Source organism: Topomyia yanbarensis, chromosome 3, assembly GCF_030247195.1.
Source record: "Topomyia yanbarensis strain Yona2022 chromosome 3, ASM3024719v1, whole genome shotgun sequence".
Lineage (NCBI taxonomy): Eukaryota > Metazoa > Arthropoda > Insecta > Diptera > Culicidae > Topomyia > Topomyia yanbarensis.
The window spans coordinates 378,023,888-378,040,085 of record NC_080672.1 but is presented as its reverse complement, the minus strand read 5'-3'; the positions used below and the strand labels follow the sequence as shown (position 1 = coordinate 378,040,085).

General features: G+C 35.3%; 2 protein-coding genes and 1 long non-coding RNA gene across 3 annotated transcripts in view; all 3 read left to right on the top strand.

Moving 5' to 3' along the window:
* Window positions 1–16,198, top strand: part of LOC131688150 (cuticle protein 16.5-like) — a 115,272-nt gene that overhangs the window by 16,337 nt on the left and 82,737 nt on the right. The window lies entirely within an intron of this gene.
* LOC131688157 (uncharacterized) lies at window positions 285–809 on the top strand. The gene is made up of 2 exons (XR_009305229.1): window positions 285–473; window positions 552–809. It is a non-coding gene; the product is annotated as an uncharacterized LOC131688157 (long non-coding RNA).
* On the top strand, window positions 12,443–13,054 carry LOC131688154 (cuticle protein 16.5-like). The gene is made up of 2 exons (XM_058972319.1): window positions 12,443–12,589; window positions 12,650–13,054. Exons 1-2 carry the CDS (start codon window positions 12,578–12,580, stop codon window positions 12,899–12,901), a joined length of 264 nt encoding a protein of 87 aa, XP_058828302.1. The 5' UTR covers window positions 12,443–12,577; the 3' UTR covers window positions 12,902–13,054.

Genomic DNA, 16,198 nt, shown 5'->3' with positions numbered 1-16,198 from the left:
TTTCCCTCCGCTTTCGAGTGCAGTGTAGCTGGAAATGAACTGGGCAAGTAAAGTTGTTTTCTTTGTTTCTTTTTGTGTCATTTATTCTACGACCGCATAGAGTACAAATGTTCGTGCAAAGGCTTCCCTGTGTAGTTTTGATAATATGCTACGCAAATAGTTTGCTATCGGTTCGACATATTTGATTGAAAGAATATGAAATACCATTTTGAAGCTCAATATTTTTTATCGCGTGAGATTCCATCTATCTGGCAGCCAGGTTTCATTCGTGAGCTTCGGACTCTTTGTTTTGATTACTTTTTGTGTGCTTTTTGAAGTGTCAAAATTACTGTTTTTCAAATGAAAACGGGTCGATAAATTTGTCCGTTGTTTAATTTAATTATGTTTTTGGTAATAAGTTAGTTAACGTTTCGCGTTCTGCTCATCAGTATACGACAGCCGTTTTAACCACCGTGTAGACGTTTAGTTCAAAAGTGCAAATATGATAATGATTGCATAAAACAATTGATATCGGTTGTTTTCGGTGCTATCTAAACATTCTTCCGTTTTAGGCTCATCAATGCCAGATGGACAGAGGCGTAGAAATCAAAGTAATCTCACACAAAGGAATGATACATGTTTATTTATATAATATACACACACTTATGAGAAGCAATTGAGCAACACTAACAACGCTATTGCCTAAAATTATAAGGATTCCGGCGAAAATCAACGGTCACTTAGCTGCTGCCTCCTTCACGATTACTGCCTATGCCTAGAAATAGATGAATAAATTTCCCTCAGTTTGCCTACTATACTGAAAACATGTACATATATCTTTTAAAATGTCTCGTTTTATGGAAAATAGTTATAGCTTTAGTTTGACTAGGGTGAGGTATTCATTAATCATTTCTGATAGCTTCCACCTAGAAAATAAATATTGAAAGATCAATGGCATTAATTAGTTTGTACTATTCCAGATTCATTCCTCAGAGTAGGATACCATGTGACATATATCACTGGCGTTTTTGTTCTGTCCTATTATATGGCTGTATTTAAATTTTGTTTAAATACTCCCATATTATTAAACGACACGGAAATGCCCCAACTGTATGTGTATGGGTATGTGTATGTATGTAATATCCCTAGCAATATGAAGCTGGAATAGAAAAAACTGATTGGTGCCAATCTCTAAATATTCTGTTTTTTTTTGGAAAAACTATCAAACTTAATGAATATCTAACTTTAGAAAGAGTTAGCTTCGTAACTTGGTGGACTTGTTTTGATGTGAGATACAACACTAAAAATCCAGAAAAGTGCACAAATTAATACTAGGTTCAAATTATTGAACATTTGTGAATTTAGCTGGTAGTGCGCACCTATTTTATCGGTACCATATTAGTACTAATACTAATACTTCAAATAACCCTCCGTACTATTAATCTGCATCTGCAATTTATGCGGGTTCTTACACATCAAAATCACATTTGTAATGAATTGTTTACCCATACTGACTATGATTCTTTTCTTCCAGTAACTTTCTCGCTTTCGCCAAAAGGAGTTTCAATCCCATTAGCTCAGTGTTTAATTATCACTAAACGATTTGGGATAGGTTTAATGTTTATAACAAAAATTACTTTATTCCCAAAATAATTATAAAAAAATCATTGAAACAACATTGCAAAAATTAAATTATTCAATAGTTGATGGAAAAAATTTGTCAGTTCCAACAACTCAGACAAAATATAATACTCCCATTATAGATGACTATTCGTCATCTAATTCGTCAGAAAAAAAAGTTTAATGACGTCTTTATAAACGATCTCGCAATCCTGCTACGAAATTAATTTATTAGGATTTACAAAAAGAGATATTTTCAATTATCATACGTTGTTAGGAAAATAAGCACGTTAAAGAAATTACATGCATATAATAGAGTTTTTTGCATGGTGGACAATTTTTGCTATAGTTGCCTTTATTTTCCAATAAAAATCTAGCAGTTAAACTATGAATGTCTGGCAAAATCTGTCACTGGGCAGCGACCTCATAACCATGGAAATTTGACATATATTTTAGTCTTCACAGAAGGTGCATCAATCGATTATTCTTAAATTTAAGGAAAATATAACCCAAATTTTCAAAAAGTATACTACCTGTTTAGTCACATTATAACTTGTATATAGTTACTTCTTTAATTTAAAAATCTTGTAGAGTGAGAGGTTTGTCTTGTGATTTGAAAGCTGCTCTTAAATCTGTCTGTGCCAGATAAATCAGACATAATGGCATCTCTGCGCACAGCAGAGTGAAGAGCACCCGATATATTTAGCACACAGCTAGGTATTCGTTACATGTTATATTGACAATTGGCACCCGAAATATGTAAACTAGGTTTAAAAGTGTACCGGTTTATGGTAACACTGCCGAACTTATTTTTCTTTACCGTCCGCATGTTCCAATCCACGTGTTGCTCCTTTAATATCCAAGCAACGAATGATAGAAAACGAACACGCGAGACTTCTATAGACCATCTTCCGTATTCGATTGGGTCGCAGCTCGGCCGGAAATATCTACTATTGGGAGTGCCGAGAACGCTGCCATACTGCCAGTAGAGGTGCAATATGCCAAGCAAGAGCCAGATCGAATATAGTTGATGGACACCATAAGGTACTCGGTGTCTCGAAACACAACCATCAACCGAACCCAATAGGTAGTTAAGCTGTTTCGGGGTAATCTTAAGAGGCAAGCGGAGTCGGATACTGGAGAAGTATCCAATGTCATTCAAGAGACACTAACGGAGTTTTCGTCAGATGTTCAGAATCAGATTTCCAAAGCGGCTCGCCGGAAATTATTTGAACGAGCGCGCGCCAAGATCCAGTATCCTTAGGCTACATTTATAGTGCCAGATGAATTTCAGATTGACGAGAATGGTAACCGAGTGTTAATTGCTGATATTGGTAATGGTAATGTAAGAGCTATCATTTTTGGTACTAACGAGAATTTGCGACGACTTGGGCAGACCAAATATTGGGTTGCGGATGGTACGTTCGCGAGAGTATCTAGCTTGTTTCGCCAACTTGTCACAGTTCACGGGAGTATCGATCCGTTGCATCAGCAGATGGTTCCGCTAATTTTAATTTTAATGACAACAAAAACAGAATCGTAGTATCGAAAAGTATGAGAGGGAACCATAAAAGCATCAGGTACATTTCATATTAAAATATATGCAACATATCCATTCTTTCTATCATGAGCTGTTCTTCGAGGTGAATCGTTTTCGTTTAGCAACAGAAAAATGTATCTAAGAGCGAAATTTAATATTATTTGATTTCTGTAATTTAGCGATGCAATTGACATCGAATTGGAACCAACTTACATAATCACAGACTTTGAGAAAGCTCTGATAAACTCAGTGCAAGCTGCGTTTCCAGATGCCAAACATTCTGGCTGCTTCTTTGATTTATGTAAGAATATCTTAAAATTTACACAGGAGCATAATATGTTGAACGGTACAATCGTTCAACAAAGTACAAGCTTTAGCGTTCTTACTGTCGCCGAAAGTACAAGCGCCGAATAGTATGAAAACATTCTTTTCATATGTTGAGGAAAATTATATCTTCGGCAGAGGAATAAAAGCAGGTAAAATTGCTCCGCAATTTCCACCCACTTTTTGCGCAGTTTATGACAATGTTTTGGACATGGTTTTATGAACCAGCAATCAGACTGAAAGCTAGCATAATCGCTGAACTAAAATAGTCGGGACAAACCATGTTGGTGTGATTACAGGATTGATTGTTGCCATACAGCACAGGCACAGCGATTTGCCAAAGAAAACACGAAGATACTGCTAGGGAAACCAGGATTTTAGATATAGTTAAAAACTGTAATAAGTTTTCAGTACCGGACCATTTAACCGCAATCGCTATATTCGTTATATTTCTAATACTAAAATAATTAATAATATATGTTAACACATTGTATCATTTCGAATATAAAAATATTTCTGAGGTGGCATTACGCATCCCGAAACGAAAGGCTTATTGTATGCAAGCTTGTATGAAAAAGTCGATTCGAAATGGTTCCATAATGTCGCCCCTGGTATGTGTCGTCCTTTACTTTCGTAATTTGAATATTTCTCCTAGAACTGACGCGTATCCTTAATATAGTGTTATTTATTATCGCAGAGATGAGTTTTTAGAATAATTGAAGACCATGATATTCTATGCATAACATCCATTATATCAGATGTCTATTATGCCTAACTTCCATTATGCCTAACGTACATTACACTAATCGTCCATTATGCCTAACGTCTTTATACCTAACGTACATTTATGCACTGTTAAAGTGTATATTACTTAATTATATGTTTAAAATTAGTTTTATGGTCAAGATTACATAATTTGGAAACCATCAACTTTAGAGGTTTTGTATCTTCTAAAAAGTTTTATAACATAATACAGCGCATTTAAAAACAATTTTGGTGACTAATCCCCCTGGAAGTAATTATGGAGAATTAACTCTTGAAAACAGCGTTTAGAGCTTGGGTGTCTTCAGTAAAGTAGTTGAGAACGATACCAGAAACAACATAGTTCAAGACACAAAAGCTCTGCAGTATTTCGAAATATAGAACAATATTTACGAAATTGCATTAAATCCACTTTTATTCAATCTGACATTTTCATTGTACATTTTAGAGATACATTCATTGGATAAAAATGTGTGTTTCATTCTTCTATACAACTTTGCAGAAGGTGAAACAAATGAAAGAGTTATTGTAACCATTAACCATTAATATTGGAACAACTTGTTTTTTCGTAAATAACCTAATATATCTTCATATCCTGAATACAACGAAGTTGTTTCAGGTATTATTTTCAACAACTTTACTGAAGATATTAAGTCTCTTAATAATGTTTGTTGAAGAGTTGATTCTCTATCATTACTTCTAGGGGGATTAGTCACCAAAATTATTTTTTTAAAAGATCCGTTGTTTTATGTCATAAATCGTCTTAGAAGATACCAAACTTCTAAAGTTCGATTTTGAACATTTATTTCAATATTTTCGATATCAAGAGCGCATAACTTACATACAAAATCTAATTACATCACTCATTTCAACACTTAAATGTGCACAAAAAATAGCCAGATACGCCATTTTATAATTGATGATTCAGAATTTTTTGAAATATTGATAAAACTCGATTCTGACGTATTGGAGACAACAACAAACGCAAGTAGTCTGTTACACTGACGGTTCTCTGGTGGAGGGACGTGCTGGTGTTTGTGTCTACTGTCATGAAATAAGATTGGAACTGTTGCTGTACTGTATTCCAAGCAGAAATCTTCGCGATTATGTGCGGGGTACAATCGGCCCTTCAACTGAGTTTGTCCGGCTAAGTCATAAATTTCTGCTTCAATAGTCAGGCTGCAATCAAGGCCAGATCAGATAAATCACGGTCTAAGCTAGTGATCGCGTGCCGAACCCAAATCGAAGAACTAAGCATTGTCAACACTATCTACCTTGTCTGGGTATCCGGATATTCCGGTATTACTGGAAATGAATGGGCTGATGCATTGGCTAGGGCAGGCTCAGTGATTGACTTCATTGGTCCTGAGCCCGTCCTGCCAATTTCGACAAGTTGGATAAGGGATAAAAATACGGTCCTGGGCTTCGTCTGAGCACCGCAATTGTTGGAGAAATCTACAAACGTGTCGCCAAATAAAGGCGATTCTAGAACAACCGTTCCCATTGATTTCGAAAAATCTCCTACATTTTTCGAAGCTCCACTGCAGCATGCTGACCAGGGCTTTTACCGGCCACTACAAACTCAATTATCGCATGGCAACTATTCAACGCGCTGTGTCTTTTTCATGTGATCTTTGTGAATCTGACTACGGATCCTCATTTCATCTGATATGCAACTGTCCAGCAGTAGCGCTATTAGCGATTTGCGGCAAAACCAAAATTAGTCATGCGACACCTATGATTCAGCTCTTGAACTGGCAAAGTAATACAGTTTGCTTTTTTTTTTCACCCGCAAGTGAGTCGTAGTTTACAACAAAAACTTAATTTTCTTCTCGGAAAAAGTTTACCACTACCAAAATATGAATATGAAACGAGTAAGAAATTTAGTTTTATTTGCATTTCTTCCAAATGTTATCGGGGTATTATAGAGGTTATAAAAAATCGTTTCATAAATGAAGTTCCAACTCGAAACCGAGACCCAATCAGTACCACTGTCAAACTCCTTCATATTTTGGACTACTTAGGAGATTCAGTGAAGACTATCAGAGAGAAAGATCAGCTATGTATGATACAAAGCTGTCACTTTCCTATTAGCCGGATATATTATTTCCTCACGTGATCTGGAGAGTTTCATGAATTTACACCATCTCATGAAGGTTTAGCTTAACCTTGGAGGAACGGGAAATGATGTTGCGGCGGCTACGGTGCTCAACAAATTACATGTCGGAACAGCACACATATAGCTCTGCGAATAATATAAGAAACCACTATGTTTTACATCCTTTTCGCAAGATGTTTACTCATCATATAAAATGATGGTTTTCCTTCATTTTCATAAACAATTATCAACAAATTGATCGGTGATTTGGTGTTTAAAAGTTTATTTTTACCAATGGTTACAGAAAATATATGCACTATGACAGAACAGAATCAAATCAGCAACACTTTTCTTCCAGCGCTATCAGTGAGCGGTTTCAACGTAGAATCGCCAATTGCGATTTCGAGTTTTCGGCTGTCCTTATAAAATAACCTAACCGCACCCATAAAATAACCTACAGAATAAGTTCTTTTAACTTAAATTTAGGTACTTTTGAGCTGTGCGTCGCTTTCGCACTTATTAGTGTTGTCAAAAACAAAACGAGAGATTCGACTCAGTCGAGGTCTTCCGTGCAGTAAGGTACTTTTGAGTTGTTTGGGGTATACTCAAAATTAGGTAAATTCAACTTAAATTTAAGCAAATTAAACTCAAGGTTGAGTTATTATTTTTGCCGTAGTTAAATGGAAACTACCTTTAACACGGTTTAGCTAAGTTTACCTTCCTGCACGATACCACGAGATTGGGTCAAAAGTACTTAATTTTAGGTAGTTTTTCGTTGGCGTGTACATAGATGACACCATGTTTGGGCGACTGAAACTCAGAGACATACTAAAGTTTCTTAACCAATGTGGTAAAAAGCTTTAGGCTTACTCGCAGGAGAGTTGAACTACTTGTGAGATTAACTTACCTGCTGTTTGTTTTTGTTTTTGTGCTGTTATTTTGCCCACCCTTCCAATTCGACTTCACCACACCTCCTTCTTCTTTCCTTCCGCTCAAGAAATGATGAAAACACACGACAAGGCACAAATCCCCGACTGCATCCGGGGAACGTGCCATTTAAGCCAATATATTCTGATTCTGATAAATATGCACCAAATATAGTCACTTACGCCATTTTATAATCGAATTCAGAATTTTTTGAAATACTAATAAAACCCGATCCTAACGTACTAGAAACAAACGGAAAAAAGCCATTCGTCATAATTTTACTTTCCGAAAAATAATATGCGGTCATAGCATACTCAAGTTGGTTTTTTGTCAAACAGTACTATGATAATGGTCCGTTCAGCTCTAGTTATGGGAAGTTGCGGGTTCTTCGACAATGTTCTACATTCCATCGGGCAATGGTCTTACATTCTGTCTGGTATTAGTTCGATACTGACCCTTAACCCTTAAATGCGCAATGTTGTTTTAAAACAACATTGCGAAAACCATCTTAAAATTATCAGAGTAACGTATTAACGCTGAGAGACAATTTTCAAAAAATGTGAAAAAATTGCTTTGTGCCTTTAAGGGTTAATTCTACTAATTCATTTATTAAACATTGCCAGTTTTACAGGAGGTTGATGCATTACCGCTAGTGTATCATTCCATTCATTTTCACTGAACCTGCATCAATCAAGATGTTCAAAGGATCAAAAGATGGAATAGCGGAGTTGACGCGTTATGACGGCTAACAGCAACGCTTTGTAAATTTGTGTGTTTTCATCACTTCCTGCTTCAGAAAACTATACTTGTTAACCCTCAAACTATCACACTTCCTGAAGCTTTCGATATTTTGAAAAGAGGCCCCGTTATTCAACCGTTAGATACATTCATAGCAAAAATCAAAAATAGGCATTGAGATATATTGTGTCAGAACAGAGTCGTTATACCAGAAATTTTTTAAATCCCCCGGACAAATGATACATAAATATCGAACCCATGGCATTGACTAGGGTTCGTCGCGGTTGCGGTAATTACCGCAACCGCTCGGAAATTACCGCATCCGCACCACAAAATCTGCGGTGCGGTGAGACACTTTTTCCCGCAGATGCGGTGCGGGAAAGAGCTTTTACCGCGCGGTTTCACCGCAACCGCACCGCAAAAAAATGATAAAGTGATAATTTCGATTATTCTAAATCGATAAACAAACTGCTATTACGAAAGAAAATCTAGCTGTATCCGAAATATTTTGACGCTATTATTTTTACGACATATTTTGGACAAGTTATTTTATACTTCTAAGAAAAACTTCACAAACTAACCATTTCAAATACATAAAATGTAAGATCCAAATAGAGACAAAATTATTAAATAATTTGAAAACAGTAAATTTGTACTCTTAAATCCAATTTAAAAGTGCATCACTTCTCCTGATTTCTGTTGGAAATTGTGGAATTATGAATCGTTTTCGATATCAATTTTTCAACTGTAAATTTTGACTAATTTATAGGAATTAGAGATGAAATAATTATGCTGGGACTTAAACACAACCCAAAGAATATAATTATTTTCATCAAACCAAACGAATTTGGAGTAATTGGCAGTAACAGTGGCGTAGCCAGAAATTTGGTTTGGAGGGGGTTTTGATGAAAATCGCAATTTTTTTGAAAAAATCTTAAAATTTAATATGAGTTTGATAAATTATTGAAAACTCAAAAACATAAGTAGTCTAACAGACGTCATTCCAGTCAACAAACAAGAAGGATCAACATGGAACAGTTTTCAAACCTCTATAGATTATTTTCTTGTATAATATGTCAATGAAGTCAAAAATTGCGATCTTTTAAAGTGGGATAAATGATCTAAAAAATTTTCAACGTTCAAGATCACCTAATATGATAATCCTTGACTTTGAAGGTTTGACAACTTCGGGAAGTTATCAACATAAAACAGCGCCTGCTTTGATATAAAAATTTTAATGATTAATTCTCATAGAGGTAATTATGGTGAATTAATTTTTCAAAAATATTAAGAGACATGGTGCCTTCAGCAAAGTTTTTGATAATGTCATTTCAAACAATTTTGTTGAAAATATGAAGGCTATATGAATTCAACATATAGGGATTTAAAGGGACTGGGCATGCTATATTTCTCCTTAGTGAAGAAAAATTTAGGTGAAACCTATTTTTTTCTGCGCTACGGATAAAATTGTTTGAAACAATCATTGCGAGTTGAGAACACAAAACCTATAACTAAATTATGGATGGATGGAACTGAAACTTGCGTTTCGACTTCATCTCATCAGAATCCGACACTAACTTGGTGGGCGGACTAAGCTAGCGCCGAATTGATGCTAGCTCCTGAAAATGGAATCACTCTTTGTGTTTTTGAGTCCTTATAATATCTGGGAATTACTTGTTTTAAATCCAGTTCCCTTATTTTTTTTGTAAGCTTCAAAGGCACCTTGAACGCAATGTGAATTTATTATTTAATTACCGCAGAAGAGATTTATCAAATACAGTAATTTCAGAATAGCTTGTTGTAAAGGTTTTCTACTACTATATTTCGATACTCTTCTCTATAATTACTTCTAGGAGGATTAACCGTCAAAATTATTCTATCAGCAGATGAACAGTTTTACGTTTTGAAATTCTTCAATGTTACTTAACATCGAAATTTGGCAGTTTCGAATGAATGTGATCGTGACCGTTAAAAATTTATAGAGCATTAATTTTACTTTTCTTCATTAGTCAACCCCACAACTTGCACACAAAATTTTAGTACGCCATTCATTGCATCCTACTATTCATATAATTGATAATACAACAAAAATCCAATGCTCATAAAACCGATCCTGACCTGCTAGAGACAAAATTACATCAGCTTTCAACTAGTTTCTGAAATGTTATTCTTGTTATTAACCATATTGAATTGTTGTCTAAACTCTACACAATCTAAAAAAATACATTTTCAGCAAATGTTGAAATGTATGCAAGTTTTCGGTAAATAAGCTTATGTTTTATATGCAATCAACCTATTCAAATTTATATTCCCATTCGAAAAATTGTCTCTAATCTATATTTTGAAGCATCTTTCCAAAAATGAACTCATAATAATTCAGACAGTTATTTTATTTTACATTGAAGTAATTTGACAACTATGGGATTTTGGCTAAGAAATAAGTTACAAGATCCCCTTCCCACAATTTTCCAAAAGTTTAAAAGTGACGCTTTAAACACAGTTTTCAATGTAGTGATCAGAGAATATTTCTCCAAAAATATTTTGTGGAATATTAAATTAAATTCGTCAGTATCAATTGTTTTTCAATCCAATTAATTTCGGTTTGGGGGGGGGTTTTAACCTCCAAAACCCCCCTCTGGCTACGCCACTGGGCAGTAAAGGATACAAATGTATGAAAGCGTTCAAAATAAGGAGGGGTTCAAATTAGGATGATTATTCTATCATTCGTTCATCAACATCGTATTTCTATCTTCTTTGATTGCTGTGTAACTTCAATGTGAATTTTTCTGCAGTTAATTTTATTGAACTTTTTCTCAAAAAGTATGCCACATAACTTTTTTCGCGTAATTCCATTCAAATTTACTATAATTTTCTACCAAATTAAGTCCTAATATTTTTCAGTTAAGACTATTTTGTAGCCTTTTTGAAGCTTTTTTGTCAAATACTACATAGTTTGACGCCCGTTCACTTCAATTGAAGTTTTTGCCAATGGCTCTTGGGGAAAATATTAGAGGAAAATACATTAAATGCTAGAACATTCGAACTAGCCTTTAGAAAATTACACTTCATACATTCTTAAAGGGAGCAATCTTAGTTCTTGAATGAGAATACATCTGTTTCTTGAAGAATGTGGAAGTTAGAGTTTTGGGATATTTTGTCTGTGAAACCCCCCATTTTTAAAAATCATTTCTGCTGTATGTTACAAATCATTGATTTTTTGCAGTTTTTTTAATGTTCAATATTTCTGTACCGGTTGAGACCGGACTCCTGATTAGATGTAACGTATAGAGCAAATTTTTTACGTCAAATATGGCGTCGTTCTTATTGATGAAATACAATATGTTTTTATTTCACTGTATTGGAATATATGCGCTACTATATAGAAGTACTGGAAATTTAACTTTAATTTTTTTTTGTGAAATTCCTTTAAGAATGAAAGGTGGTTTTTACTACGTAAATTCGAAAATCATACATTTCATTTTCATATGTCAAAAACATTGAAAATAGAAAAATTTAAAGAAAAAAATGCAACTTCATTTCTTATTACATTTTTATTCCACTTTTTTCAACTATCTGAAGGATTGCTAAAATAAAAGTTTTCCTATTACTGCAGTAGAACGTTTTTGAATGTATAATGTTTGCCTTAAAATGAAGGAATTGTTTTAATAGAAAATGCAAAAATTGATTTTTTCATCAACATTAAATTCTGAGGAGTCTCTTAAAGTTGAATTTCGTGTGAATAAGAAAAACATTTTATTATATATGGTTACACAAATGAACAATTTTTCAACACTATTTTTAAAAATATAAAAATTTTACCGCATTTACCGCATGACCGCACGGTGCGGTGCGGTAAATAAAGTGCGGTTGCGGTAAGCGGTGCGGTTTTATTATTTTTTTTGCGGTTGCGGTGCGGACAATCCATTTACCGCCCACATCCGCACCGCGACGAACCCTAGCATTGATAGTGTCGACTTGTTATGATTATAATTCGAATTGGAATATTTTTGCATAAAAGTAAATGAACAGCGATTGTTTGATCTAACAACAACAGCTACGTCTCCGTAGTTCAAGATTTCTACAACAAATCCTGTTAGTTCATCAATAAAATTGCGACGGTGCACCGCGGTGGTAGTACCCCATTAAACTGTACCAGATGACCTACTCGGACTATGCATTGGTATTTCACACCAGCCCTTGCGGTGTTTTACGACCTGTCTGCGCATAATTGATTTACATGTCTTCAGCAATCAATGTCATCACTGTCGTCGCACGCCAAAACCGTTGCGTAGAAACTATTTGCGATGAATTCTTCACGATCAAGTAACCATACTGGGTTGAGCGGGCAGTGTCCTTTGCAAGAAATCACGTCCAGCCGAACATCGCGTGCCAGTCGTGCCCAATATCGTCCTTCAATGTTCTATTTCCCCACAGCAGAAGGAATGTGGAAGGAAGTGTGGGTACTTCGAGAATCGTGAGGATTTCGTACAAGTATAAAAATGAAGCAATTGATGACGAAAAGCATCAGTAACATCAACTCGCAACACAATATCACTACTGTGTAGTTAAACCGAACAAATCATTTCAAAATGTTCAAGCTCGTAAGTTTCAAACTGTTAAAAATCATGGCGAATATAAATTCTAACCGATTTCTATTCTAGATCTGTCTATTTGCCATTATCGCCGTTGCTGCTGTGGCGGCTGACCCGAAGCCTGGAGTGTTGGCCTACAGCGCCCCACTGTTAGCTGCTGCGCCGGGAGCTGCCGTCTATGAGCGTACTTATCACGGAAACTTTGCCCCATTGGCAGCCTATGCTTCTGCGCCATACATTGCAGCACCATATGCCGCGGCACCATTGGCCTACTCCGCTCCGTACGTGGCAGCTGCTCCGGCTCCAGTGCTGTTCAAGTGAAGTGCTCCTTTCGTCATGGTAACCTACCTGCTCCGAAGATCGCACAGATGTTCCTGCTGTCCATAGTCTAATCAACGCTAGTTTATTGAAGCTTAACGTATAGCTGCTATTTATGTTATCAAAATATAAACACAATTTGAAATGATATAATAAGTGTTTCACTGTAAAAGTTTGACAAACGTGTGTCGTTTAAGATATAGTGGCTAGTGAAATTAGGCCTTTCTGTTGATATAAATGCCTTTTAACCATTTGTAATGGAGACTTCATGTTCTAATTTTAATGCTTTTGGTTACCATATTGATTCTTAGGAACAAAGAAAGGTGTTGAAGGCAATTTATACACATTCCATCAATTGTAGGCAGAGTAACTAATGAACTAAAGCAGGACCCTTTCTAATAAGCCCTTAACCCTAAGTAAAGTGACTACATTTGCTCTATTGTGAGTAGTGCCGTCGAGAGTCATGATGGGCCACAGGGTTTTCATTACTTCAATTTCGGAAATTGTCTGTATTCAACTGGTCAAATCAATCCATTTTAGGTCTGTCACTGTTGTTTTTGATCAAACTGTAATTGTACTAGCATATAGTAGTTCGAGTCAGCGACTTATAGTGAATTAATGGAGCAAAACATTTTGACTGCTAGACATTAATACAGCTATGATTGATTTCAAAGACCTTAATCGTCTAACCTTATAGTGAGATTGAGCATTCACTGTTGCTGAGCGATAAAGTAATAGGCCGAGTTTCGAACTAATACAGTTGTCCAACAAGGAACCCGTCACAAAATTCGTTAGTACAACTAATCGTAGACACTATAACCACCAGCAAAACGTCAAATAAAAGAATACACGGTTAAATAAAACAACCTGCAGAATAAGTTCTTTTTACTTACATTTGAGTTGTGCGTCGCTTTCGCACTTATTAGTGTTGTCAAAAACAAAAAGAGAGATTCGACTCAGTCGAGGTCTTCCGTGGAGGAAGGTACTTTTGAGTTGTTTGGGGTGAACTCAAAATTAGGTAAATTCAACTTAAATTTGAGTATAAAAAACCTATCAATGAGTTGTAATTTTTGCCGTGGTTAAATGGAAACTACCTTCAACACGGTTTACCTAATTTTAAGTTCCCCCACGATACCACGAGATTGAGTCAAAGGAACTCAATTTTAGGTAGTTTTTCGTTTCCGTGTACCTTCCATGTCGATAATAGCGTATTAGAAGTTCGACCACACGACCCGCCGAACACAACAAAGCAGATGTCAAGTTGATGAATTTCTTTCCTGAAAACAGGTACCGTAAACCGGGGTGACATTGATCACTTTTCGTAGTAATCATTGTATATTTTTAGACGCAACACGTTTTACATTTCTTATAAAAGAAATGTATAGAATTCGCTCAAACTTTCAAGATTTTTTTCGAGGCCCGGAGGGCCGAGTCTTATATACCAATCGACTCAGCTCGACGATTTGGGACAATGTCTGTGTGTGTGTGTGTGTGTGTGTGTGTATGTACCGGACAAATTCTCATTCGTGTTTCTCAGCAATGGCTGAACCGATCTTATCCAAACCAATTTTAAATGAAAGAACTAAAAAACACTATGAACGCTATTAATTTGTTTTTGATTCTGATGTTTAGTTTCCAAGATATGAATGTTTGAATGCGTAAAAATGGCGTTTTTTGCAGTTTTTTTTAAATTATCTACCGAAATTGACAATATAGATCAACAATTTATATGTTTTTAGACAGCTTTAAAGAATACCTTTCGAACAATTTATAGATTGTTGAAATCGGACTATTATTAAAAGAGATATTTAACATTAAATGCGGACGAAAGATTTTTATCATTTCCCATTGCCAGAAATATGACCAAAAACATGTAATCTATTATTAACGCCAAAACGGCTTATTTTAGGTCAATAGTATCTTCGGAAAATTTAATGGGGGCAATATGCCCTTTCTTTTGGTATTGTGCTTTTGCTGATTAATCTCCCTATGAGTGAGATATTTTCACAAATTTTCTTGGAAGTAATTATATCGAAATGATGTCTTCGGCAAATTTGTAGCTCTTACTTTTGCGAATAACTTTACTGAAGACTTCAAATATCTATTTTGAATACTTTAAAAGTTATGGCTTGTTGTTTGTGGATTACTGTTTGTCGCCTATTTATTGTTCAATATAGTAGTAATCCATTGAAATAAGCCAAATATTATTTCGATAAAACGAATTTTGTATTTCATTTTACTATCTACAACCACTAGAAATAATCACCGAACACTTCCAAGTTGTTTGGAAGGAACTTGATAACTTATCAGTACAAAAATGTTCATTTGTGCGAACCTTCTGACTGCAATTTTTCTAACATATAACCATCGGATCGATCTGAAACATATCGGAAAATGAAAAGCGAAATAAATAACTCCAAGCAACGGCGTAGCCAAGAGAAGGTTTTGGGGCTTAACACCATACAACCCCCCCCCCCCCACCACACCCAAAAAAAAAAATTGGATTGAAGTTGAAAATTTATTGATGCAGACTGATTTAATTCAATATTACAATAACAATTATCTGATCCGTAGATTGATAACCTGTTGTTGTAAACATCATGAGGACTTTTGATAAATTGTCGGAATGGGGTCCTCCTGATATGTAACTGATCTATTGGTCTTGATTTCACAGTTGTCTAATAGCATCAATATCAAATTCCTGCCTGAAAACATTCCAATAGAAAATTCCAGAGTTCTGTAATCAATCATAATCCTCAGATTTATTTTCAGATTGAGCTCGTTTTTGTAGAAATGTACTGTAATAAGGGTCTTTATTTAATAGGAAGCGAAGTTAAAATTGATTTAATGTCTATGAAACATAGAACTGCTCACCAAAAAAATGCATAACTTTCAACATTTGCTAAAAATGTTTTTGCCTTTCTCATTCACTCTAAAATTCGCCAATCTAATCCCGACCCGGAGAGCCGAGTGTCATATGCCAATCGACTGAGTTCCTCGAGATTGGAAAATGTCTGTGTGTGTATGTATGTGTGTGTATGTGGAAAAAAAATGTGACCTCTGTTTCTCAGAAATGGCTGAACCGATTTGCACAAAGTTAGTCTCAAATGAAAGGTACAACCTTTCCATCGGCTGCTATTGATTTTTTTTATTGATTGGACTTCCGGTTCCGGAGTTACGAGTTGAAGAGTGCAATCACACAGCAAAATCTCATATAAACTGAAATGAAAAATTTTCAAAATCAAATTTGTATTTTTGATGCCAAATGACTTTAAAATGCATGAAACATTGAGATGATTA